This window comes from Geotrypetes seraphini, chromosome 1 (genome assembly GCF_902459505.1).
Source record: "Geotrypetes seraphini chromosome 1, aGeoSer1.1, whole genome shotgun sequence".
Lineage (NCBI taxonomy): Eukaryota > Metazoa > Chordata > Amphibia > Gymnophiona > Dermophiidae > Geotrypetes > Geotrypetes seraphini.
The window spans coordinates 196,492,739-196,519,872 of NC_047084.1; the positions used below are offsets into that span (position 1 = coordinate 196,492,739).

At 43.2% G+C, this 27,134-nt stretch overlaps 1 protein-coding gene across 6 annotated transcripts in view; it reads left to right on the forward strand.

Moving 5' to 3' along the window:
• The window catches only part of SNX25 (sorting nexin 25), a 421,363-nt gene that overhangs the window by 154,540 nt on the left and 239,689 nt on the right, over window positions 1–27,134 (forward strand). For all 6 annotated transcript variants that reach the window (XM_033943506.1, XM_033943498.1, XM_033943491.1 and 3 more), the window contains exon 6: window positions 21,034–21,104. In XM_033943506.1, the coding sequence (XP_033799397.1) occupies window positions 21,034–21,104 (71 nt within the window). The remainder of the gene's footprint in view (window positions 1–21,033; window positions 21,105–27,134) is intronic.

Below are 27,134 nucleotides of genomic sequence, written 5' to 3' on the forward strand. Positions count from 1 at the left end.
GCCACATTAACTGCTCTTACCACATCCTCTGGCAACGTGTTCCAGAGCTTAACTATTCTCTGAGTGAAAAAATATTTCCTCATATGTGTTGCGCATGTGCTAAATCCCCTGTTTACTTCTGTGCATTGCAGCAGATAACTAGTAGCCTCAGTACCATCTATTTTAATATACTGTACACTTGTATATTGTGAAAATTAACTCCAGCACATAATATTTCTGCATTGTGCACCAATCTTCTGTATACAGTAGAATCTCATTTATCCAGCATCCACGGGGTTGGTAGATTCCAGATAACTGTTTTTCTGGTTAATTGAAGTGTGTTAGAAACCTTGCCTACACACTATCAATTTTCCCTCCCCACACACACACTCCTGCCCTGAAGCACCAGCATTGCAGTGGTCCTGAGCCACAAAGGCGTCCTCCCTCCCTCAAGCCGACGTGGCAGAAGCAGGTGGTGGTTGTGAACTGCAAACTCCCTCGCTCCCTCCCTCCTTCTCTCCCTTCCTTACCTGAGCAGGAGGCAGCCTCAAAACAGCCCTGGCAACAACCTCGCGGCCAACCCTGGCAGGGGTTTTCCTGATATGTCGGAAATGATGCAGCAGAGGAAAGTACCTGCTAGGGCTGGCCGTGAGCAGCCTGTTTTGAGGCTGCCTCCTGCTGACCGGTTGCACTTGGGTAAGGAAGGGAGATGGGGAGGGAATTTGCGACTCAGGACCGCTGCCTGCTTTTGCCCCTTCGGGACTTGAGAGAGGGAGGAGGGCTTTGCAGCTTAGGACTACTGCTGTGCTGGTGCTTCAAGGAGGGAGAGAGGAGGGTTCATATCTGCTTCGGGGCTGGAAGGAGGGAGGATTTGTAACTCAGGATGCTGCTGCTGGTGCTTCGGGGGACATTTTTTTTTTCCACCGGCAATTTTTTTTTGTTTTGTTTTACACCAGTTGTGAGAGTCTCGGTTAACTGAGACTCTACCGTACTTCACAGTAATGATGTGCTTATGTTCATGGTAGCTTTCTGCATCACCCCCTCAGTTTACTTCTATAGCTTTCACTTATTTGGAAGGATACATTCATATACAGCAAGGTATATAGTGACAAAGAGGACTATGAAAGCTGAAGGGGTCTTCTAGGATTCTCCAGCCTAGGTCAGATCTGATCTGAAATGAAATCTCAGACATAAATTTGGATTATTTTTTCTGTTGGGTTTGGATGACAGGCAGGTAAAGCAATTTGTGCAGCATCTCTTTTCTGGTGATGAGCTTATGAATGGTTTGAGTTTTCCTTACATTATATATTTATGGTAGGAAAGAGTAATCAGGCACTTTGGGGAGCAGATAGGGGTGTTTGGTCTTGCTGAAGCTGAGTGCATCTGTCATAGCTGAAATTCTGGTTGTCAAGGAGGCAGAAAACACCAGTCATAATGTTTGGTTTATGGTTTCATCTGTTTCTTTTCTTCTGTACTGCCCCCCCCTCAACCTTCCAGAATAAAATGCTAAAATGCATTTATATTTTTTCCCTGAAGAAAAAATGTTGTGGTAAAATATAAAATGATCTTGTTGCTTGGCTACTTATTGTTCATTTCATGCAAAGTAAAAATAGCTCCTTACTCTAAGACCAGTAGAGCAGAGTGTTTCTGACGGCTCAAATTACCTTTCATTAGACTGTCTACAATATAAATTGAGGTGGAAAATGCAGATCTAATCAAATTTGTGGCAGGCACCAGTTGTAATTTAATGGCTCTCTTGTTTCTTATTGTAGTTTATATGCCATATACCGTCTTAATAGCTTCTAGGGCCGCTTATTTGGAAAATGCTTCATAATTAGTTGACATACTTGCTTTACAAGGTACTTTTTTTCCCCTTAATAAAGCTTGCAGAATTTTAATCCTGTTCAGTCTGTGATTTTTACTTTTTTTTTTTATGCAGGCAAACATATGAGGAAAGACTAAAACGGTTAGGGCCCTTCAGCTTAGAAAAGAGACGGCTGAGGGGAGATATGATTGAAGTCTATAAAATCCTGAGTGGAGTAGAACGGGTACAAGTGGATCGATTTTTCACTCCATCAAAAATTACAAAGACTAGGGAACACTTGATAAAGTTACAGGAAAATACTTTTAAAACCAATAGGAGGAAATTTTTTTTTTCACTCAGAGAATAGTTAAGCTCTGGAATGCGTTGTCAGAGGATGTGGTAAGAGTGGATAGCGTAGCTGGTTTTAAGAAAGGTATGGACAAGTTCCTGGAGGAAAAGTCTATAGTCTGTTATTGAGGAAGACATGGGGGAAGCTACTGCTTGCCCTGGATCGGTAGCATGGAATATTGCTACTCCTTGGGTTTTGACCAGGTACTAGTGACCTGGATTGGCCACCGTGAGAACGGGCTACTGGGCTTGATGGACCATTGGTCTGACCCAGTAAGGCTATTCTTATGTTCTTATGTGCACAAGCCCTGAATTAGCACAAGGGTAGGATGGGGAGAAATATAAAAAATCTTCTTTGTTTCATCTGCAGGCACAGCAAATGGCTGCTTATCTCCTCTGTCCTGCAGCTGATTAGCTTTATTGTACTCTGGAGAACCAGTCAGATGGGGAAGGATGATTGGCTGAGTAAGAAAAGGAGAGAGCAGAATGAAAGAAAAACAGAAGAGGAAATGTTTGTACAAGATGGGAGGGTGAACAACAAGCAGGAGAAATAGTGATGTTAGAGAAGGTGGGGCAAACCGTAGAGAGAAAGAAAAGTGGGAAATTTAGTACAAATCAACTTCTATTCGTTGAGATTTATACTAAGGTCTGTTCTAGTGCAATAGTGTATCATTTTGGATGAATGGGTTATATCCCAGTACCTGTGAGCTGTGCAGAAGGAATCTGCTCCAGTTTTTTGAATCCCTCCTACTTTACCAGAGGGCTCTCCTGCCCCTTCAGTTTTTTCCTTCTTCGCACAAGCCTGAAGGAGTCTTTCTGATCTGATCTACTCTGCTTATTTCTTTATTTTTGTTGGTTTATTTTGGTCTTTTTTTTGCAGTCTTCTTGCTTCATTTCAGTGCTAAGAGCTCCCGTAATCGAGGGTACAGCTCTGCCTGCATGAGAAGCAGACTGAGGTCTGCAGCTGACAGGCCGATCCCTTGTGGTACCTGTTGACCAGCCTGCAGATGCATTTTTGGAGCTCAGGGTCATTCCTCTTGTAGCATTGCTTGCCTATTGCGTTGCAAGGGCTTGAGCGCAGGCTGTTTGGCATCCATAGGGAGCTCAGAAGGGTCTTGCAAGGTGCCGGCTGTATTTTGCCTCCCCTATTTTTGTGTCTGTGGGGTTTGGAGGCTATCAGACACTGGTTAGACTAGCAGCCCGAAGATTCATCATTGGAAGGACATTTAGTTGTTAGGCAGTGATTTCTCCCTTATCCAGATGCCTTTGGAGCTGAGGCAAGCTGCAGCATATTGCCAGCACAGTTAACAGTAAGTCTGTTATAGCCTATGAGAAAAATCAGGGGGAGGGCTCAATAGATTTTAATTTTGATGGTTTCTGCTTATTCCCTGATGTTCCTCCACCTCTAAAATCCTAAAATAATGAATTTTTTCATTTTATTTCAGCATTTTGGAGCCGTTTGAATCTCCAAACACCTTGTTTTGCCTCAAAACTGGCAGGGATGCAGTCTTCAGGCTCTTTTCACCCTAATTTACACTGGATCGGTGTCCGAAGAGCACATTTGCACCATGTGCCATGTGCGGGGGGTGGGTGCAGTTGGTTTAGCCTCCCCTTTGCTCTTTAGGGCCGAGGAATGGGCGGGAAACCAATTGCTTGGAGCTATATTCCTTTCAGAGCCCCAAAATGGCAGTTGTCCTATATGCAGGGGTGTGGAGGCTGCGGAGCCCAAGAGACAAGCTGGAGTTCTCTACAAGATACTCAGCACTGCCTAGTATGGCGTTTTCTCCGGAATTTGTTAATTTGATGTGGAGAGCCTTTCAGGACAGCTGTCCTTCCAAAGGGAAGTCTGGCATTATTTCTTAAAGTGCACAAGGAGTCAAGGGTTCCTGGGGTGCATCTGCCATACTGGCTGCTGCTGGTCAGGATCTATGGGATCCTTCTGAGGGAAATTCAGAGGATGAAGGGTCTCCTATGTCCTAGCTGTTTCAGGATGCATCTTCCCTGACAGGAGATGCAGGTTCGCAGACAGGTGCATGTGCGTTAGACCCCGTGGTGGTCCTTGATCATTGGGATGATCTCACAGTCTTCCTTCTGTTCAAACCTTCGGCTCTGCAGGATCTTATTACTGATTCTTTACGGGAGTTAAATTTAGATTCTCAGCAGGTTCCTTCTGCTCCCTCCTCTATTATGAGTGGTGTGAGAGCCCAGTCTTCTTCGTTTCCCTGGCATCCTGATATCAATATATTGGTCACGGAGCTTTACAATGTTCCTGAAAGGTCCCTTAAATTGTCCAGGACTATGACTCAGCTATATCCTATGGCACAGGAGTGCCACCAGCTATTCACTCAGTCTAAGGTGGATTCCTTGATAGCGCAAGTTACGAAATGCACATCCCTACCAAGCAAGGCAGTCATGATGTTAAAGGATATGCAGGATCTGAGTGGATGTGATTCTCAAAACAATTCAATGATTTAGCCTTAGGAATCAAAGCAGCCACAGCAGCTTCCTTTGTGACTTGTGCCTGGCATAGCAGGTTGTGGAGTCTTGAGCTGGTAAACGACGAGTCTTTGCTTCACTACTTACTATTAGCAGGGGAGGAATACATGTCAGATGCCTTACATGACATCATTAGAGTCATGAGCATAGTTTTGGCTTGGTCGATTTCAGCTCACAGAATGCTCTGGATCAGGCAACGGGCTGGTGACTCCACTTCCAAGGCTACTCTAGCAGACTCGCTTTCAAGGGACAAATATTGTTTGGTAAGAGCCCGGATGATCTCATGACCAGCCTAGCAGATTGTTGACCAAATCCAGAACCTCTAGAGGCTTGGGGCACTTTAATTTTCATGGGACCAGAAGTTCTCGGCAGTATTTGGGAGGAAGCCGCTTCTCAGAGATTCTACCAGGGATCCAGACAGAGGTTCTCAAGACCCAGACAAAATCAGACCTTCAGTTCCCATCCTGCTTCAACCTCCAAAAAGACACATTGATGTCAAGTCTGGTGTGGTTCCCCTCAAGATAAGTGGATGTCTCTTGGACTTTGTCCAGGACTGGGAATAGATATCGTTGGACCATTGGGTACTAGAAATCATTCAGAGAGTTGCAAACTGGAATTCACCCAGCCCTTAGTGGACTGGTTTGTAGACTCCCCAATGGGGTGACCAGATAAAGCAGGCAGATAAAGCACTCTCTAAAGTTGAAAGAGGATAGATTCCGTACAAATGTAAGGAAGTTCTTTTTCACCCAGAGAGTAGTAGAAAGCTGGAACGCTCTTCCAGAGGCTGTTATAGGGGAAAACACCCTCCAAGGATTCAAGACAAAGTTAGACAAGTTTCTGCTGAACAAGAACGTGCGCTGGTAGGACTAGTCTCAGTTAGGGTGCTGGTCTTAGACCAGAGGGCCGCTGTGTGAGGGGACTGCTGGGCATGATGGACCACTGGTCTGACTCAGCAGTGGCAATTCTTATGTTCTTATGAGTGTAGGCCACAGTATGAAGGTTGCTAGATATTTAAAAAAAGCAAAAAAGCAAAAAGTCATCAAATTAAATGACCTTAATGATTAAATCAACATGAAGGAAAAAGATCTCAGATATGCCACTCCTGCGGATTATATTGTTATAGCCCACATATGGAATAGTGGTGTGGTTGTCTTTCATTGATCTAAAAAACCTTCATGATGAACTTATGACTTGATTCGTTAAAAAGTTATCTATTCACTACTCTTATTTAAAGTGTCTATCCTGTATGTTAAATTAAAAAATTTTTATAAAATTTTCCTTTTTTTTACCTATTTTATGTGAAGACTGTGCACACTTGCACAGTGGCGTACCTAGGGTATGTGGCACCCGGGGCCCATCATTTTTTGACACCCCCCCCCCCCCTCATGTAAAATTTTTTTTTTTTTTTTTTTTGCAATAACCATGAAATGGAATAAATGGTCAGAATAGAAACAGGCAGTGAAAATTTTCTTTTTTTTTTTCAAAGTATTTTTATTGAGAATGGCAAAAGGTCCAGACAAGCAACCATGGTCTGTACAGAAACTTATACATTATCAAAAAGAACACAGAATGAGAGTAACAGCAACAACAAGCATGAACAAGCCTCTCCCAAGAGAAAATTGCCAATGAGAGGCATAGCAATACACAACAAAAGGCCAAAACTTGGGGCAAGCAAACAAATCCCACCCCAGAACCCACAAGAATAATAAGCCGGACTAGACCCTCAGCCATATTTTATAATGAAAAAAACCCCCACAAGCAACAACACCCAGACCGCTCACCAGACACACCAATCCGCACAACAAGCACCCAAGAAACACCCAGCCACCACCCAGACAAAACTACCAGACACACCTACCCCACCAAGCCCAGACCCAACCCCCCCTCCCCAGAGAGTGCAAGCGCAAAGTGGACCGTGAAAAGGGCAGCTGCAGAAGTGGAAAGCCCCAGATAAGTAGGTTAGCTAAAGAAAGCCCACAGATAGAAGAAATCAGGATAACAGAAGTTCCAACAAATGCTCCCACAGAAAATTTTCTTTTATTGAACCTCATTTATGTAACCATTATTCCAAACATAACATAACATAAATTATGTCTGAATTGTCATGACATCAGAAGTACATATGGAGTAGTTGCAGGTGATGCTTGGGACAGTTCTGATTATGTTAGTTTGGTTTTATGTGTTTTTTTAATAGAAGGGTTTTTATTTCTTTTTTTAAGGTTTTGTAGTTTGTGGTCGAGGTCAATAGGTTGTAGAGTTGGGGGTCAAGTGTTGCAGCTCGAATGGCTAGGAGGTTGTCGAACAGTTTTTTTCTTTTGACGTTTTTGGTTGGAGGGTGTGTGAATGGTGCGTGAGTTCTCCTATGTCTGTTTGAAGTGGATTGAATTATTTAGCTGAAGAAATTAGTTACCCCCCCATTCCACACACATTAATTCTCTTCCATTTTTGTTCCCATTATAAAAAAACACTGATAAGTTCCCACATTAAAGTTAATACATTAAAATAAGAAGTGAAAACAAAGGCCCCTACAGATGAGAACATAACATAAGAATAGCCTAACTGGGTCAGACCAATGGTCCATCATGCCCAGTAGCCCATTCTCATGGTAGCCAATCCAGGATACTAATACCTGGTCAAAACCCAAAGAGTAGCAACATTCCATGCTACCGAACCAGGGCAAGCAGACACTTCCCCCATGTCTTAATAACAGACAATGGACTTTTCCTCCAGGAATTTGTCCAAACCTTTCTTAAAACCAGCTACGCTATCTACTTTTAACATAACTTCTGGCCACTTCATTTTTAAGCTTAGATCTTTCCTTCCAAACAGAGACCTTGCTAGATGTCAAATACAGCACAAGGTAATTTCACATGGACTTAACTGTGCAGGAAATGAATCTCCTCATACACCCACCATATAGTGCAAAAATGTGCAAAGGTCTGTTTTTTTCTTTCGATCACTACATAGCCTAATGCCACACAAGCAGCGCTGTTACAAACATATTCTGAAAGTCAATGCTAAGGTTGACAAAGTTTCCTTCCTTGGACCAGAAGGAGATACTGACAAACCACTGGAAGAGATTCTAAAACAACTACCCAGAAATAACACCCAAAGACCCACTCAGTGTGTGAACCAGTTGAGTGGAGTGGACTAACTGGGGGTGGAAATGGGCCCAGAGTTTGCTCAGCAGAATTTCCCAGACTACCTCTTCCTCTCAACACACTGACATGCTACCACCACCACCAACACTAGGAACACCTCACCGAGTATGCCAGCAATGCTTATAAACTTTATAAAACACATTATTATATTTTCTTATAAAGCATATATTTTAACTGAACTCAGCCTTGCCATTCACAAAAATAGAAAAGTTCCCTTTTCAAGCTGTCTCATGTACACTTTTCAAATCTAACATATTGTAATCACAAAACAGAAAATAAAATTATTTTTTCTACCTTTTGTTCTCTGATCAATATTCAAATATTGTTGGTCCCAGGCTCTTGTTGTCTTGCTTGCCAGGGTCTCCTTTCTCCGTGCTAACCATCTGTCTGCCATCTCTGTTCTCCCCTTCCGTTTCCCTTCCCTCTCCCGGAGATCTGGCATCTTTCCTTTTTTTTGTCTCCATCCACAGATTCACCTTTTCTCAACTCCCCACCACCCCAGGATCCACCATCTCTCCCTTTCTGTTCCCAACTATCCTCCTGTCCAGTATCTCTATCCCCCCTCCACACCATCCCCTGTTTCCAAGTTCTCTCCCTTTCTGTTCCTTCCCTCCCTAAATCCCATTATGCACCATCTCTCTCCCACTCCTCTGTTTTTAGACCCATTATTTCTAACCCCCAAAGTCTGGCATATGCACATATCTTTGAACCCCCCCTTCCCTCTCTCCCTCTGTGTACTTTTACACCAGGACCCCCCTCCCCCGAAGGTCTGTCCCCCCTCAGAAGGGCTACACCCCACCCCTGAAGACCTGCACCCCCCGAAGGACTTTACCTCCCACCCGAAGGTCTGTCCCCCTCTGAACGCCTAAACCCCACCCCTGAAGGCCTGCACCCTCCCCGAAGGATTGTACCCCCCACCCGAAGGTCTGTCCCCCCCGAAGGCCTGCACCCATCCCGAAGGCCTGCACCCACCCCGAAGGCCTGCACCCACCCCGAATGCCTGCACCCACCCCGAAGGCCTGCACCCACCCCGAAAGCCTGCACCCCCGAAGGCCTGTCCCCCCCCCTTGAAGGCCTGACCCCCCCTTGAAGGCCTGCACCCCCCCTTGAAGGTTGGCACCCCCCCAAAGGCCTGCACCCCCTTGAAGGCCTGTCCCACCCCCTTGTAGGCCTGTCCCCCCCTTGAAGGCCTGCCTGCTTGTCCCCCCTTGAAGGCCTGTCCCCCCCCTTGAAGGCCTGCACCCCCCCTTGAAGGTTGGCACCCCCCCAAAGGCCTGCACCCCCTTGAAGGCCTGTCCCACCCCCTTGTAGGCCTGTCCCCCCCTTGAAGGCCTGCCTGCTTGTCCCCCCTTGACGGCCTGTCCCCCCCCCTTGAAGGCCTGCACCCCCCCTTGAAGGTTGGCACCCCCCCAAAGGCTTGCACCCCCTTGAAGGCCTGTCCCACTCCCTTGTAGGCCTGTCCCCCCCTTGAAGGCCTGCCTGCCTGTCCCCCCCCTTGAAGGCCTGCACCCCCTTGAAGGTCTGCACCCCCCCCCGAAGACCTGCACCCCCCCTTGAAGGCCTGCCTGCCTGCCTGTCACCCCCCTCCCCCTTGAAAGTCTGCCTGCCCGCCCGCCCGCCCCACCCTGAAGGCCTGATGCCCCGACCCACCCCGAAGGACCATTCGCCCCCCTGGCCTCCCCGCACTACCTATGAAGCAGCCGCAGCAGGATCGCGACGTCAGCTATCTTTGCGCTGCTTAGGAGCTGCTTCCTGCGCCGGGCTACCTTAAGCTACTGCCCCCCCCCACGCCCGAAGGACCGCTCGCCCCACTGACCTTCCAGCACACCTATGAAGCAGCCCGCAGCAGGATCGCGACGTCAGCAATCCCTCAGCTGCTTGGGCGCTGCTTCCTGCGCCGCGGTCCCGCCCCCTCCTCTGACGTCAGAGGAGGAACGGGACCGCGGCGCAGGAAGCAGCGCCCAAGCAGCTGAGGGATTGCTGACGTCGCGATCCTGCTGCGGGCTGCTTCATAGGTGTGCTGGAAGGTCAGTGGGGCGAGCGGTCCTTCGGGCGTGGGGGGGGACTGAGCGGCAAGGCCGGGAACACCCCCTCAGGGCTGGTACCCGGGGCGGCCCCCCCCCCCCCGCCCCCCCCTAGGTACGCCACTGCACTTGCAAAAATAGCGACTGCTTAACAGTAACTTGGAATGTGCAAACAAGCAAAAATTCTACTGTGCAAATAAGCAACAATTAAACTATGCAAATATACAGAGCACAGAAAATAGCAGCAAAACTGGTGCAAATAAGCAAATTAAAGCAAAGATATATCAAAAAAGCCAAAAGCCACTTATCTTGTGTTGTCGTATTACAAGATAGAAAGCTAAGTTCCCATTGTTAGAATCCGACGGGAACCCGTTTCGCCGTAACATGCGGCTTCATCAGGGTTTAAATTGATATACGGGCTGAGAAAAAAGCATATAACAAAGTTGTTAATATAAAGAATATGTCTGCCATCTAAATGTTTGCAGATGAAGTACTTACTTTAAGCGTTTGTCTTTTAGGTTGTTATCACACAATCCTTCACTAAAAAATGGCGCTTTTAAGCACAGAACGCCAGTGCATGCGCAGTAGGCCCAAAGCTATTCAAGCATTTTGATTGGATATCAGAAATTAACATGTAAAAACAGCAGAAATACAATAAAAGAACTTATATAAATATTGACCAATCTGCTACTGTGTTTAGACCAAAGGGATACATGCTGTTAAGCCTATAGATCCATCTAAGTTCTCGTTGTCTTAATCTTTTTACTCTATCCCCTCCTTGCAACGTTCTGGGTTCCTGATCTATCGCCAAACAGCGTAGATCATTGAAAGTGTGTTTAAATGCAGCACAGTGTTCGACAATGACCTCTGCACTTCTGTTACGTTTGAGGTTGGATTTGTGTTCACAGTTCCTGGTCTTTAAATCCCTAGTGGTCATGCCTATATATAGCAGATTACACGGACAAATAATAACATAAATGACAAACTGACTCCTACAGTTTGTGAAGTATTTCAACATATATTGTTTATTATCTTGTGGATTGGTGAAAATTTTTGTTTGCAATGTGATTTCACATATAGCACAAGATTGACATTTGAAATGACCGATTATATTCCGTGAAGTTGTTCCGATCGAGCAAATATTGGAAGGACATAAAATTTCTTTAAGGTTGGAATTCCTAGAGAATGCAATCCTAAGGTTCTTAATAGCCTTCTTTTGGTAGAGTATTGTAAGGCTCAGAGAATCCCTAGAGGACTTAGGGTCAATATCAGCCCACAAATTTTCAAAGAGGACAATTTTTTCATTGAACAATGGAATAAGATATTGAATAAATGTTCTCTCGACATTATGTTACTAATCATTGAAAAAAGTAGACAAGTTGTTAAGGACCTCATTAAACAGAAAGATGAACAACTTTTGAATTTAAAAACTAAATCTATCCAGAATGCGTACGATAATCAAACTAAAATCCTAGAAGAAAATATTGAAAAATTTAAAGAACAACTTAAAAGGAATAAATTAAGAAAATTTCAGCGGGACGAAAAAGACTATAAAGAGAATAGAGTTTATTGGTGGACAGGTAACCCTACCACTGAAAAAGATCTGGTGGTTAGTACTTCTACCATGAGAGTAGGATCTCCTAATTCCAGCAATTCAAGTTCCACCAGTAGATCTTCTTCTTCCAATAGTAATGGTTCTGGGAATTTTTTATCCAGAAGAAATCCTCAAAAAAGAAGGGGAAGAGGAAACAACAGATGGAATCAAAGAGGTCGACCAGTCACGAGATCCCAACAACGACAATATCCATAGAGAATAGTTCTTTAACAACAACGTCCGATATTAGTAATAATGTCATATCCCCACAAGCCGATTCAATTATTATCAATCTATCTAATAGGAAACTTACACCAACAGAAGAACAGGTACTCAACTGTGGACTATTATTTGTTCTCTCTAAAAGGTTTGACTGCTTTCAACTTAATATTGATCTTGAAAGATTCATTAGAAAACTTAATATTAAATTGTTTTTCCATACACAAGAAGCTTTTAACAGTAGAGCTATTATGAGACCAATGGTCTCAATGGTTGCCGCCAGGTCCGATGGATAATACTCTTACTGTGTTTAAACAAAAGATCTTAAAAGACGTTGAAGCTTTTAATTCAGTAGATCATAATAGCTTCAACAATCTAAACACATCACAAAGAAAAGCTCTGAAAGACCTTATGAGTGATCAAACCATTATCATCAGAAAAGCGGACAAAGGTGGGGCGGTGGTCATTCAAAACAAAGTTGATTACTTGGAAGAAGCCTTAAGACAGCTAGGAGACAAGAAAATGTATAGATTGATCAAAATGGATCCAACGAAAAGACTACAGAAGAAGATCAAACGGCTTGTAAAAGAGGGTACAGATGCTGGGTTTCTTACTTCTAGGGACGCAAGATTTTTATATGTACCTAATCCACTGGTTCCGGTAATCTATTTTTTACCGAAAGTACACAAAAGACTTGACCATCCACCAGGTCGTCATTATTTCATCAAACAATTCTGTTTTGGAGCCTTTAAGTAAATTCGTAAATTTTTTTCTAAAGGATTTGATTTGTATCAGTGAGTCTTATATTAAGGATACGGCGCATTTTCTGGAGATATTGTCTTCTGTTCATAAAGAAAGTTTTCCTTTTCTTATGGTGACCTTAGATGTCACATCTCTCTACACAGTTATTCCCCAGGATTCTGCTATTCAAATTGTTAAAGAAGCACTTTTTTCCACGCAACGACCATTTCTGATCCCTCCTGATTTTTTACTTCAATTAACAATACTTGCACTGAAAGAAAATTTTTTCTTGTTCAATAATGACTTGTATTTACAACTGTCTGGTGTAGCAATGGGGGCTACATTTGCACCCTCCATTGCTAACCTTTATATGATTGATTTTGAGAAAACTTGGATTAAAAATTCCCCTTTCATTGACAAGATCTATTCGTGGCATAGATACATCGACGATGTATTTTTGCTATGGAAGGGCAATGAAAAAGAACTCCATTTATTCTACACTTGGTTGGGTTCTTGTGATGAAAATATCCAGTTTACCTTGACCTATTCAACAGAATCTATTCATTTTTTTGGATGTTGATATTGTACAAACAAATGATACTTTTGTGACGAAAGTTTTCACTAAAGCTACTGATAAGAACACTTTTTTAAAATTTAGTAGCTGTCATCCTAAAAAACTAAAAGAAAGCCTCCCTTTCTCACAAATGCTACGAATACGGAGGAATTGTACCGACAGCAAAGAGTTTGATAAACAGTCAAGAATTTTACAAGAAAAGTTCTTATCAAGAGGGTACCCAAAACGTGTCATAGAAAAAGCAAGACGTCGTGCAAAATTTGTTAATAGAGAACATCTTTTGGATCCTGGGAGAAAAAATATCTTAGAAGCTGATGTAGAGACTTGTGTACTTCGTTATTTTTCCAATAGTAACAAAGTAGCTGAAATATTGAGAAACAATTGGGAAATTATGAAACTCCACCCTATCTTTGAAAACAAGAACCTTAGGATTGCATTCTCTAGGAATTCCAACCTTAAAGAAATTTTATGTCCTTCCAATATTCGCTCGATCGGAACAACTTCACGGAATATAATCGGTCATTTCAAATGTCAATCTTGTGCTATGTGTGAAATCACATTGCAAACAAAAATTTTCACCAATCCACAAGATAATAAACAATATACGTTGAAATACTTCACAAACTGTAGGAGTCAGTTTGTCATTTATGTTATTATTTGTCCGTGTAATCTGCTATATATAGGCATGACCACTAGGGATTTAAAGACCAGGATCTGTGAACACAAATCCAACCTCAAACGTAACAGAAGTGCAGAGGTCATTGTCGAACACTGTGCTGCATTTAAACACACTTTCAATGATCTACGCTGTTTGGCGATAGATCAGGAACCCAGAACGTTGCGAGGAGGGGATAGAGTAAAAAGATTAAGACAACGAGAACTTAGATGGATCTATAGGCTTAACAGCATGTATCCCTTTGGTCTAAACACAGTAGCAGATTGGTCAATATTTATATAAGTTCTTTTATTGTATTTCTGCTGTTTTTACATGTTAATTTCTGATATCCAATCAAAATGCTTGAATAGCTTTGGGCCTACTGCGCATGCTTAAAAGCGCCATTTTTTAGTGAAGGATTGTGTGATAACCTAAAAGACAAACACTTAAAGTAAGTACTTCATCTGCAAACATTTAGATGGCAGACATATTCTTTATATTAACAACTTTGTTATATGCTTTTTTCTCAGCCCGTATATCAATTTAAACCCTGATGAAGCCGCATGTTACGGCGAAACGGGTTCCCGTCGGATTCTAACAATGGGAACTTAGCTTTCTATCTTGTAATACGACAACACAAGTTAAGTGGCTTTTGGCTTTTTTGATATGTCTTTGCTTTAATTTGCTTATTTGCACCAGTTTTGCTGCTATTTTCTGTGCTCTGTATATTTGCACAGTTTAATTGTTGCTTATTTGCACAGTAGAATTTTTGCTTGTTTGCACATTCCAAGTTACTGTTAAGCAGTCGCTATTTTTGCAAGTTTGCACAGTCTTCACATAAAATAGGTAAAAAAAAGGAAAATTTTATAAAAATTTTTTAATTTAACAGACAGGATAGACACTTTAAGAGTAGTGAATAGATAAATTTTTGACGAATCAAGTCATATGTTCATCATGAAGGTTTTTTAGATCAATGAAAGACAACCACGCCACTATTCCATATGTGGGCTATAACAATATAATCCGCAGGAGTGGCATATCTGAGATCTTTTTCCTTCATGTTGATTTAATCATTAAGGTCATTTAATTTGATGACTTTTTGCTTTTTTGATTAACCTTTTCTGTGGACCTATTTGTTTTTGGTTAATCCTGTTCTCTATTTTTCAATTGTGCTAGATATTCAAGCAATAGACCCTGTGCCGTCTGAAGATTTAGGCTCCATCGTGCCAAAAAAAGGCTCAGATGATTGGAGACTCATTCTGGATCTTACGTCAATACAGCCCTCAAACTTCTGTGCTTTGCATGGAGACAGTCCTATCTGTTAATAGTGGCAGTTGCACCGTGGGAGTTCCTAGCCTCTCTGGATCTGACAGAGGCCTATTTGCATATTCCCATATTTCAGGAACACAGAAAGTTCCTGAGGTTTCATATTCTGGAAAACTATTACCAGTTCTCAGCCCTTCCCTTTGGACTGGCGACAGCACCTCACACATTCACCAAGGTGATTGTGGCAGTGGCAGCCCATCTGTGTAAGATAGTTTACAGATCCATCCATACATGGATGACTGGCTGATCAGAGCTCCATTGTTCACTGAAGGAGAGCAAGCAGTAGCTCATGTGATCCAAGTTGTGCAGATCCTTGGTGGATATTGAATTTCTGAAAGAACCAGCTACTTCTGTCACAGTCCATGGAATACCTGGGTGTCTTCTTCAACATGGCTGTCAGTCTTGTCTAGCTTCCAGAGACATGCAAACAGAAAACTTGTGCTGAAATAGTAAGCTTGCTATCCCAGCCAGCTTCATCCACGTGGCACTATCTCCAAGTGTTAGGTTCCAAGGCAGCTACTATAGATGTGGTTCCTTTGGCGAAAGCTCACAAGCGTGCTCTCTAGAATGCGTTGTTCTCACACTGGTCTTCTCAATTGGTGTCTCTGCAGGTATCCCTTGCCCTGAATTCGGGAAGCCCGGGCCACTATGGACTAGTGGCTCTATCCTCACTTATTAGCCAGGGCAATTCCTCCTACATACAGCTTCCTGGGTAATTGTGTCAACAAATTCCAGCCTGTTCTTCTAGGGGGTGTACTGCAACCGTCGTCTGATTCAGGGACGTTGGTCGTCCACCCAGAGAAAGTGGTCAGTTAACAGGCTGGAACTTTGAGCTATTCGTGTGGCTTTGCAGAAACTGCAGATGACTCTGGAAGATTATGCAATCCATGTCTTCTCAGACAATGCTACTGCGGTAGCCTATGTCAGTTGCTGGGGTGGGGGTGGGGGGCACCGAGTGCCCAGCTGGGCCTGGAAGCCTGCTTACTGTTCAAGTGGGTAGAGCTTCATCTTCAGGCACTCTCAGTGGTGCTTGTAGTGGGAGTAGGCAGTGTCCAAGCCGATTTCCTCAGTAGACAGACCCTGGATCTGGGTGAGTGGATGCTGTCTGCAGCAGCCTTTCAAAGCATTGTTCCTCACAGGGATCACCCTTCATTTGATCTCATGGTAATAGCGCAGAACAAGAATGTGAACATATTCTAAAGTGACAGGCCAGAGTCCAGAAGCGTGGATCTAGATGCTCTGGTCCAGCCGTGGCTGCAGAACAAGCTGTTATATGTGTTCCTTCTGTGGCCCATGATAGGAAGGATCTTTCACAGGGATTGTAAGCTATTGGGGAAAGGTCATTCTCATGGCTTCAGATGGCCACACAGACAATGGAATGCAGATCTAGTTCATCTTCAAACAGGTCCTGGTTTCAAATTATGGATGCTGCCGGATCTCCTGTCTCAGGGTCCAGTGGTCATAGAGGATCAAGATCACTTTGCTCTTATGACATGGCTCTTGAGTATGATGTATTAGCATGCAAGGGATATTCAAAGGTAGTCATTGCTATTCTGCTCAGGTCTAAAAAGCCAACAACGGTCTCTGCCTATGTTAAGGCTTGGAAAACTTTCCAGAACTGATGCATCAAGGAAAAGGAGGAGCCTTTCTCTGCTCTAGTCTCGGTGGTGTCAGCCTTCCTCCAGGCTGGCCTCGACAAAGGCCACACACAGTGGTGTCCCTTAGAGTTCAAGTAGTGGGACTCTCTTGTTTTAGGGCTTGAGACTGAAGAACTACTCTATCATCTTATCCAGACATAGCCAGATTCCTAAAAGGAGTATTACGTATCAGGACCCCGGTGAGGCCTCTATTCCCTTCTTGGGATTAATTGGCAGATGGTGATAACAGCTGCTATACATAATTTGATGTTGAACAAGAGCAACAGTGCCAAATAAGCATTTGGAGACACAGATCTCCCATAAGAGCCATAGAAACACATGTTGCTTCTGAGCAACAATGCGAAATAACAGGTTAACTTAATTTTGTAGAGTCTCAGCCAGGCTCCATTTGAGCCACTGAAGGAAGCATCCTTGATGGATCTGATACTCAAGGTGGTTCTCCTGAAACCTATTATGTCAGCAAAAGGGTCTCAGAGTTGCAGGCCCTTTCTTACAGCAGCCTTTCCTCAAGTTTACTGAAGCAGGAGTCTCTTTGCATACTTTTTCCATCCTTTTTTCTGAAGGTAGTTTCAGTGTTCCATGTCAGTCAGTGTTCTGGTCAACAGATTCCAAGAAAAAAGAATGGATTTTAAAGAAGTTGGAAGTTAAGAGTGCTTATTCCTGGACGAGCAGGCAGTATATTCTCACAGATGGGTGACATCATCCACGGAGCCCAGTATGGATGGTCTAAAAGTGTAGTATCACTTTAACTCTTGAAAAATCTTGAGATGGCCCTTACCACACATACCCACCCAATGTCGACTCACAAGACCATCAGATTTTGTCTTCCTTGGAGCTAAACAGATTCATTTTGGAGTGTCTCCAAAAGCGTGATTTTTTTTTTACTCATATTTATTTTTGCCTTCCCATACTTTTTTCTCTTCATTTACTTAATTATTTCCTTTCTTTAGCACTATCCCTTAAAATGATCAATTTTGAATTTATTTCCAATTTGGGGCCTTCAGGCACTTCTCAGCCTCTCACTGACCGGCTGTATCAATCTATTTTCAGCTTCTCCTTCATCTAACTACCACTACAATTGAGTGCTTTGACCTTGTGGGGATTCTTTTTCCATCAAAGTCCAAGCCTTCTTGCGGGTTTAAAGTGTTCTCAGTGCAATAGGACAGTCTCTAATGCTGATCCGCACAATTTATGCCTTCACTGTTTGTTACTGACCATCGGGTTGACTTTTGTCACCGCTGTGCCGCTCTTAAAAATGTTCTTTGAAGCCTCGGGTTCTTCAGCTTGAAAACCTTTTTGGATCTTCTATAATGTTTTCACCTACACCAAAGAAAATTTTTTTTTAATTTATTTATTATGCGTTTCTTCCCTTTCCTTTGATTTTGAAAACTCTTGTGCACCTCAAGTCGGTACGTGCCACCATGATTCTGATAGCTCCTTGGTGGCCCCGGCAGCCGTGGTTCTCCCTGCTCCTCAAACTCAGTGTCAGGGAATCTCTACTTCTGCCTGTTTTTCTGCAGAGTTGGGGTTCGCTATTGCATCCCAACCTGCAGTCTCTGCACTTGACGGCTTGGTTCCTTTCCACCTGACTCCTTCCTTTGAGTTTTCTCAGTCGGTGCGGGATGTCCTGGAAGCTTCTCGGAAGGCTTCTACTAGGCTATGTTATTCCCAGAAGTGGACTAGATTCGCCATGTGGTGTGCTTCCCACTGCGAAGAGCCTCTGTCTGCCTCCTTGTCCTCGGTACTGGATTATTTGCTTCATTTGTCTCGGTCTGGCCTCAAGACGAACTCTATTTGAGTCCATCTCAGTGCGATTGCTGCCTTTCACTGGCAGCTTGATGGGAAATCGCTGGTTTCTCGCTTCATGAGGGGCCTCTTGAATGTCCATCCTCCTCTCAAGCCTCCCCCTGTGGTTTGGGATCTGAATGTGGTTCTCGCTCAACTGATGAAGCCTCCCTTTGAACCCATTGATAAAGCTCCTCTGAAGTTCCTTACTTGGAAAGTGGTGTTCCTGATTGCTCTTACGTCTGCTCGCAGAGTCAGTAAGCTGCAGGCTCTGATTGCAGACCCACCTTTTACTGTCTTTCATCACGACAAGGTGGTCCTGCGTACTCATCCTAGGTTCTTGCCTAAGGTAGTTTCGGATTTCAACCTTAATCAGTCTATTGTCCTTCCAGTGTTTTTTCCTAAGCCCCATTCTCATCCGGGAGAGGTGGCGCTTCATACCCTTGACTATAAGAGGGCGTTGGCTTTTTATATCCAACGGACCCAGTCTTACCGGAAGGTTGCTCAACTTTTCTTGTCCTTTGATCCTAATCGGTTGGGGCGTCCTGTCTCCAAGCGCACCTTGTCAAACTGGTTGGCTGCTTGTATTTCCTTCTGCTACGCTCAGGCTGGTCTCTCGCTGCACGGTCGGGTCACGGGTCATAAAGTCTGAGCGATGGCGGCGTCTGTCGCTTTCCTCAGGTCCACGCCTATTGAGGAGATCTGCAAGACTGCCACTTGGTCTTCGGTTCATACCTTCACCTCTCACTACTCTTTGGATGTTTTTTCCAGGCGCGACAGCCAGTTGGCCAGTCAGTTTTGCGTAATCTGTTCTCCTAAATTGCCAACTCTCCCTCCGTCCCCTCTGGTTAGCTTGGAGGTCACCCACATGTAGAGAATATGCTGCCTGCTTGTCCTAGGATAAAGCACAGTTACTTACCATAACAGATGTTATCCAGGGACAGCAGGCAGATATTCTCGCAACCCTCCCACCTCCTTGGGTTGGCTTCTTTGCTAGCTATCTGAACTGAAGGCCATGAGGAGGAGACGCAACCTCTAGTGGAGCGGGAAGGCGCACGCATGCGTGGTGCAGCACTAGCAAACTTTGAGATCTTCAATCAAGTTTGCTTGAAAAGCTGTCCACGATGGGGCTCCGTGGATGATGTCACCCACATGTAGAGAATATCTGCCTGCTGTCCCTGGATAACACCTGTTACGGTAAGTACCGGTAATTGTGCTTTATGATACTTCCATACATTTTTACAAGAAATATTACCTGAGTTGAACTATGAATCTCTGGGAAAGAGGAGGTCAGCAGACTTGGGCATTGTAATATCTGGTGATCACTTTAAATAATGTCTTACCATGACCAAACTATGCAGGTAATATTTCTTGCAAAAATGTATGGCAAAATATCATATTAGTACAGCTAATGAGCAAATTATTATTATTTATCCATATATTTTATTTCATTCATTTTATTTTTTTCTGTTTTCTTTATTTTAATTCATGGGTAAGGGTGTAGGATGGGGTTAGAAAGTTAACTGTATAAAAATTGGTCAACTTCCCTTTCTAAAGGTTACATTTACTACTTCTTTTATTTCCCTCCTATTGTTTTTTACCATAATCGTCCTTCTTTCTATCATTATTATTGTATTTCATTACCCTGCCTTTCCCTTTGTTTTCCTTTTTTGTTTATTCTGTTAGTCGTTAATTTAATATTTTGTTTAGTGTCCATCTGTCTTTTATCACCCCTGTATTATCTGTAAATTGAATGATTTGTTCATCGCTTAGATATTTGAGTAAGCGATTAATCAAATACTTAATAAACTTGAAACTTGTGTTCCTGTTGGATATGAAGAATAAAAATTGATTATAAACTATGCTAGGGGTGGGTAGGAATTTATATACCAACTTTGCATAGTGAGAAGTGCGGTTTATTCCAGTTCTTCTTAATAGAATAGTTCAAGATCTTTAAGTTGTCTGGGGGTTATCTTAAACTGCAATCTGCATGTCTTGCCACAGGTTTTTAAAAAATTAGATCTGGACTTTAACATTGCTGCTGGAGGACATTTGCTGCTTTCTTGTTGAGCCACTTCATTATTGCTTTTGCTTTGTGCTTAACATCATTTTCTTGCTGAATTATAATAGCATTGTATAAATCAGTCCTTCCCAATCTTTACGTGGCTGTGACCCCATGATTGCAGCCAAGTTAAACTGTGTGACCCCATGGAGATGCAGAATAATAAAAAAAATGTATTTATAACCCACAATACTTTGCAGTTCAAAGCGGTTTACATCAAGAGCCCACCTAGGTCATGACCCCAAAGGCAGGTTTTGTGACCTCATTTGGGGGTCCTGACACACAGTCTAGAAAGCTATGATTTAAATGTAGTCTATCCATTGTAGGTTTGGTAGCATCAAAAAAAATCAAAAATAAATATCTGTCATGGTTTCATCTTGTAATTGTAGCAGTGATAGTGCATGAACAGGGGATTAGTAACGAAGGGAATATGCACCATCTATTATTATAAAAACAAATGCATATGTAATTCTGCTGTAGCTGCACTAAGCTCTTTGAAAAGAAAAAAAAAAGAAACTGCATGTTTGGTGATATTTCTGTACAAAGCAGGGCTATAGATAAATTTAAAATAAATATATATTTTCCTTTGTTTTTCTTTTAAAATCAGGTATCAGATTGTAGGTGAAATAATCCAAGCAACCACAATTGGCAGCTTCCCCCAGCTGAAAAGAGACAAAGGTATGCTGTGGCTTTAGTGGAGCTGATGGACTTTTTACTAATGATAGTAATAATGCAATTTTTACTTATAGTCTTAATTTATTGTCAATTATTCTAATTGGAACAAAAGGAGAACTATTTATTACATACTGTTATATTTTGTTACTTGCTAAGAATCAAACACTAAATAAAGCATACAATATAATCCTAAGGCTCTCTATACTAGTCTAATTTTCCTAGTACCTTAATAGGGTTTAATTAATCAGCTTAATAATAAGATGCAGACAGTAGTCCAGCACCAAGAGGGATGCTGTCCAGTCTTTTGCACTGTCACATGTATGATAATTATCTCTCAGTTGGCGAGAAGTTAAATGGGTGTACTCGCTGCAAACAGCTAGCTCTCAGAGAAGGAGTGTGTTCCCTTGAGGCTAGAGTAGCAGACTTTGAAGAGCTGAGGGAGGCAGAGAGGTACATACAGGATAACTACGGGGACATTTGTAGAGAAATCTCACCTCCAGTCTGGCAGCCCCTATGCTGCCTTGGAGGAGGAAGGCTTCCTAAAAGGAGAGCATCACCCTGGTGAAGTAGGAGATAATCCTGTAGCCAGGACTTGCCCACCAGGTGATGCAATATCCTTTTGCACTGAGAATGTGTCTCCAGGGGCTTCTGCCCAGGAGGAAAGGGTTAAGACAGTTGGTGATTCAATCATTAGGCATGTAGATAGCTGGGTGGCTGGTGGGCGAAAGGATCACCTGGTCACTTTTCTGCCTGGTGTGAAGGTGGCTGACTTCTCATGTCACTTAGATAGGATTCTAGCTAATGTTGGGGAGGAGCCAGCTATCTTGGTCTATGCAGGTACCAATGATATAGGAAAATGTGGGAGGGAGGTTCTGGAAGCCAACTTTAGGCTCTTAGGTAGAAAGCTAAATCCAGAACCTTCAGGGTAGCATTTTCAGAAATGCACCTCGATTCATGTACAGGACCCAAGAGGCAGGCAGAGCTCTGAAGTCTCAATGCATGGTTGAAATGATGGTGTAGGGATGAGGGATTTAGATTTGTTAGGAACTGGGCAGCCTTCTGGGAAAGGGGGAGCCTGTTCTGAAAGGATGGATTTTATCTTAACTGGGATAGAACCAAGCTGCTGGCACGAAAGTTTAAAAAGAAGATATAGAAGCTTTTAAACAAAGATAGGGGTGTGGGGGGGAAGTTGGGGTAAGTCACAGTTGCCCAGGAGCAGATGGCTTGCTGTGGAGTATTCTTTAAAGATACTATTGAAACAAGATATTTAGGGAGTATCAATAGAGGGGGTTCAATACCCCTACCGCTGCGCATGCCCTTTCCCCATATCTTTTTGAGTTCAGCACAACCAGCCACCAACTTGCTGCCTGTGTCAGCTTCGGCGCTCTCTCTGACATCACTTCCTAGGTGTGGGTCCCGTAAGTGATGTCAGAGAGAATGCCAAAGCCAACGCGGACAGCAAGTTGGTGGCTGTTCAAGCCAAAGTTAAAAAGGTACAAGGGAAGGGGCACGCAGCAGGGAGAGAAGTGGGAAATGGGGAAGAGGCAGAGAGGAGGAGGGATGCCAGAAAATGAAAGCCAGCATGGTTAAAAGGTGAAGTGAAAGAGGCTATCAGAGCCAAGAAAAACATCCTTTTTGGAAAGGAAAAAGGATCCAGATGAACAAAATAAGAGACTGGCAAATTAGATGCTAAAAAAGAATATGAAGAGGAACTTGCCAAAGAGGCAAAAACTCATAGTAACAACTTTTTTAGGTACATCAGAAGCAGAAAACCTGTGAGGGAATCTTTGGGACTGTTGGATGATCAAGGAGCAAAAGGGGCACTCAGGGATGATAAGGCTATAGCGGAGAGACTGAATGCTTTGGTCTTTATGGAAGAAAATGTGAGAGATCTACCTGAACTGGAAATGGTTTACAAGTGTGATGATGCAGAGAAACTGAAATAAATCTTGGTGAACCTGGAAGATGTACTAAGCAAAACGCTACAATCCGACTCCTGAAAAACCTGGGCTTCCGCGATCAAGTCACCCCTGCACTAAGATCCATGCACTGGCTGCCTATCTCAAAATGATGCACCTTTAAAGCCCTGGTTCTAGCTTTCAAGACATTCCACAAGATGACACCAAGCTACATAGCATCAAATTTATGTCCCCAACCAATCACTGAGCTCCCAAGCTGAAAAACGGCTAGCCATTCCATCCGGACGCTCACTTACATCTGAAACAGCCCGGAAACACTCTTATTCCCATTTCATACCCAGATTATGGCACATCATCCCCCCATCTGTCAGATCTTTAACAGTCTATGGAACTTCAGGAAGGCCTTGAAAACCTTCCTCTTTACAAACTCAGCTCCTTAGCTTGCATCTGCATCCCTGACTGACCCTTACGACGGTCCAATGGACCAAAAACCTACCATACTTCAATGACGCACAAACCTATTTTACCTTATGTTAGGCTATGTCCATACAGAAAATTATGTAATTTAAACCACCATAGGCTATGTCTTTTCGGAAAATGCTGAAATTTTAAAACACTCTATGTCCACTAAGTCTATATATCCAAATCTGTATATTATCACTATACTGTAAAAGCTGAAATTTATACCTCTATGTATACCAAGTTTGTTTTTCCCACCAATGTTTGTCCTGCTTATACTGTGAATGTACTCTTGTAACTCGTTCTGGGCTCCTTTGAGAGGAAGGGCTAAATAAATAAATACAATAAAATAAAATTGACAAGTTAGAGTGATAAATCACCTGAACCAGATGGTATGCATCCCAGGTACTGAAAGAGCTCAAACATGAAATTATTGATATGCTGTTAGTGATCTATAACCTGTTGCTAAGGTGTATAACCTGTAGTACCTGAAGATTGAAGAGTAGCCAATGTTATGCTGATTTTTTTTTTAAAAAAAGGTTCCAGGTGAGGTTCCAGAAAATTACAGACTGGTAAGCCTGACTTCAGTGCCAGGGAAAACAATGATAAAAAATAAAGTTGTAGAATAGGACAGTCAGCGTAGGTTCAGTTAAGGGAGATCTTGCCTCACCAATTTGCTTGACTTCTTTGAAGGTGTGAATAAACATGTTGATAAAGGTGAGCCGGTTGATGTAATACATCTAGATCAGGGGTGCCCACACTTTTTTGGCTTGCGAACTACTTTTAAAACGACCAAGTCAAAATTATCTACCAACAATAAAATTTTAAAAAACACAATGCACATTGTACGCAGAGAAAATGTTAATTATCATTTATATTCGGGGGTTTTTTCAAACAGGTCAAGGCAAATGACTTTAAAATATGCAATGTCACCTCAGTAACAACTATACAAAAATAGACAAATATACCCCCTCCCCTTTTACAAAATCGCAATAGTGGTTTTTAGCACAGGGAGTTGCGCTGAATGCCCCGTGCTGCTCCCGACGCTCATAGGCTCACTGCCCTAAAAACCACTATCGCGGTTTAGTAAAAGGGGGCCATCGAGCAAAATATAGACAGCAGATATAAATTCGGACACATTTTGATCACTAAATTTAAAATAAAATCATTTTTCCTACCTTTACTGTCTGGTGATTTCATGAGTGTCTGATTGCACTTCCTTCTTCTGACTGTAAATCCAATACTTCTTTCTTTCTGCCTTTCCTCCAGACCTCATTCCATTCCCCAACCATCTCTCTGTCCCTCCATGAGTCCAACTTGTTCTTCTCTCTCCCTGCCCACTCCCCTCTCTTTCTCTCTCCCTGCCCCTCCTTTCTTTCTGTCTTTCTTTCTCACTCCCTGCCCACCCTCCAGCCGTTGCTACCAATTTCTCCCTGCTTCCCTGACGCCAGGCCAGGCACGTAGAAGCGCTGGGCCCACAAGCCTTTCCCCCTGACGTCAATTCTGACAGAAGAGAAAGTTCCAGATCAGCCAGGCAGCGATTGGCTGGCCCGGAACTTCCTCTCTGACATCAGACTTGACTTCGGGGGAGGTGAAGGCTGTGGGCCCGGCGCTTGTTACACACCTGGCCTGGCATCGGGGAAGCAGAGAGAACAGAACGCAAAGGCAACACGAGTCTATCACAGAGCCCAGGATGGGCTCCTCGATCGACTCGCATTGCCTTCATGATCTACTGGTTGATCGTGATCAACCTTTTGGGCACCCCTGATCTAGATTTTCTGAAAGCTGTTGACAAATTTCTTCATGAGAGGTTCCTGTGAGAATTATATAGTTACTAGTCTTTAAGCCCATTACATTAACGGGTGCTAGAATAGATGTACATTCTGGTTCAGTAGGAACTTGTCTAACTTTGTCTTGAATCCCTGGAGGGTGTTTTCCCCCATGACAGATTCCGGAAGAGCGTTCCAGTTTTCTACCACTCTCTGGGTGAAGAAGAACTTCCTTACGTTCATACGGAATCTATCCCCTTTCAATTTTAGAGAGTGTCCTCTAGTTCTTCCTACCTTGGAGAGGGTGAACAACTGTCCTTATCTACTAAGTTTATTCCCTTCAGTTCCTTGAATGTTTCAATCATGTCCCCTCTCAATCTCTCTCCTTGGCCACTTTCTGTCTGTCTTTCTGTCTCTCTCTTTCCTCTGCTGTCCACCACCATCCCTTGCATGCTCCCCCTGTCCAGCAGTAATCCTTCTCCCTTCCTTTTACCTCCCCCGTGTCCAGCAGCACCCCTTCCCTGCTCCCCCTGTCCAACAGCAGCCCTTTGCGATTCCTTTTACCTCCCCCCTGTCCAGCAGCACCTCTTTCCTGCTCCACCTTGTCCAGCTGTAGGCCTACAGCACCTCTTACCTGATCCCCCTGTCCAGCAGTAGGCCTTCTCCTTTCCCTGCTCCCCGTGCCCAGCATCCGCTAGCCCGGGCAGCCTTGGGGCTTTTGCTAGGTCGGCCCACCTTGCATTATCGACATGGGCCAGCCTAGCAAATGCCCTGCAGCTGCTGCATTTGCTGGTCGGGGGTAAGAAGAGGCGTCCCGGCAGCGCAGGAGTCAAACCGCCATCCAAGCTGCCTCACACGCTGAAAGCCACCCTATGCGCCTCCGAATTCGTCATGGAGGCACACATCACGGTGGCAGGGATCACAAAACCCTAAGTGCGCATGCGCGCTTAGGGTTTTATTATAGAGGATGGGATAGGAGGCAGTGTTTGTTGTGTATTAGGAATTGGTTATCGGACAGAAAACAGAGGGTAAGTTTAAATGGCCATTTTTCTTAATGGAGGAGGGTAAATAGTGGAGTGCCGCAGGGATCTGTACCACAATTGGTAATATTTAATTTATTTATAAATGATCTGGAAATAGCAGTGATGAATAAGTTGATTAAATTTGCAGATGGTACTAAACTGTTCAAAGTTGATAAAACACATGCAGACTGAAAAATTGCAGGCAGACCTTAGGACATTGGAAGACTGGGCATTCAAATGGCAGATGAAACTTAATGTTGACAAATGCAAGTTTCAGATTTCTTTATTTTTATATACCATCTATCAAAACAAGTGTCTAAACGGTGTACAATATAATGAGATTAAAAAAGAAATAAAGGTGAATAAAAGCAATATCTTATCAAATATTAAAAAATATTAGACGGGTTCATATTGACGTACATGGAACAAAAGGGAAGTTGGGGAGGGGAGTTTTTAAATACATCCAAAGTAAAATTAATTTAAAAAAGGGAGGTAAATGGGGAGTGGTGATACATTAGGGTGGGGATCACTTCAAAAGAAGCGTTTTGGTGTTTCAAGACTTCATGAGAATTGAAGGTTTGAGAAACAAGAGCTGGTACTAAAGAGTATAGGTGTATTTAAAGAGAAAAGTTTTAAGTTTAGCTTTAAATGTTTCAAGAGAGTTCTCTAATCGAAGATCTAATGGAAGGGCATTCCAAAGAGAGGGGTCGGTGACTGAAAAAATGGATTTGCAAGTGGTATCTTAAAACAATTCGCGTGTTGATGGTATGGAAACTAGGTTTTGATTGTTAGATCGGAGGACCCTGGATAATGAGTAAGGGATCAATAGTTTATCAATGAATGCAGGTTGGTTAGAGTTTTTTG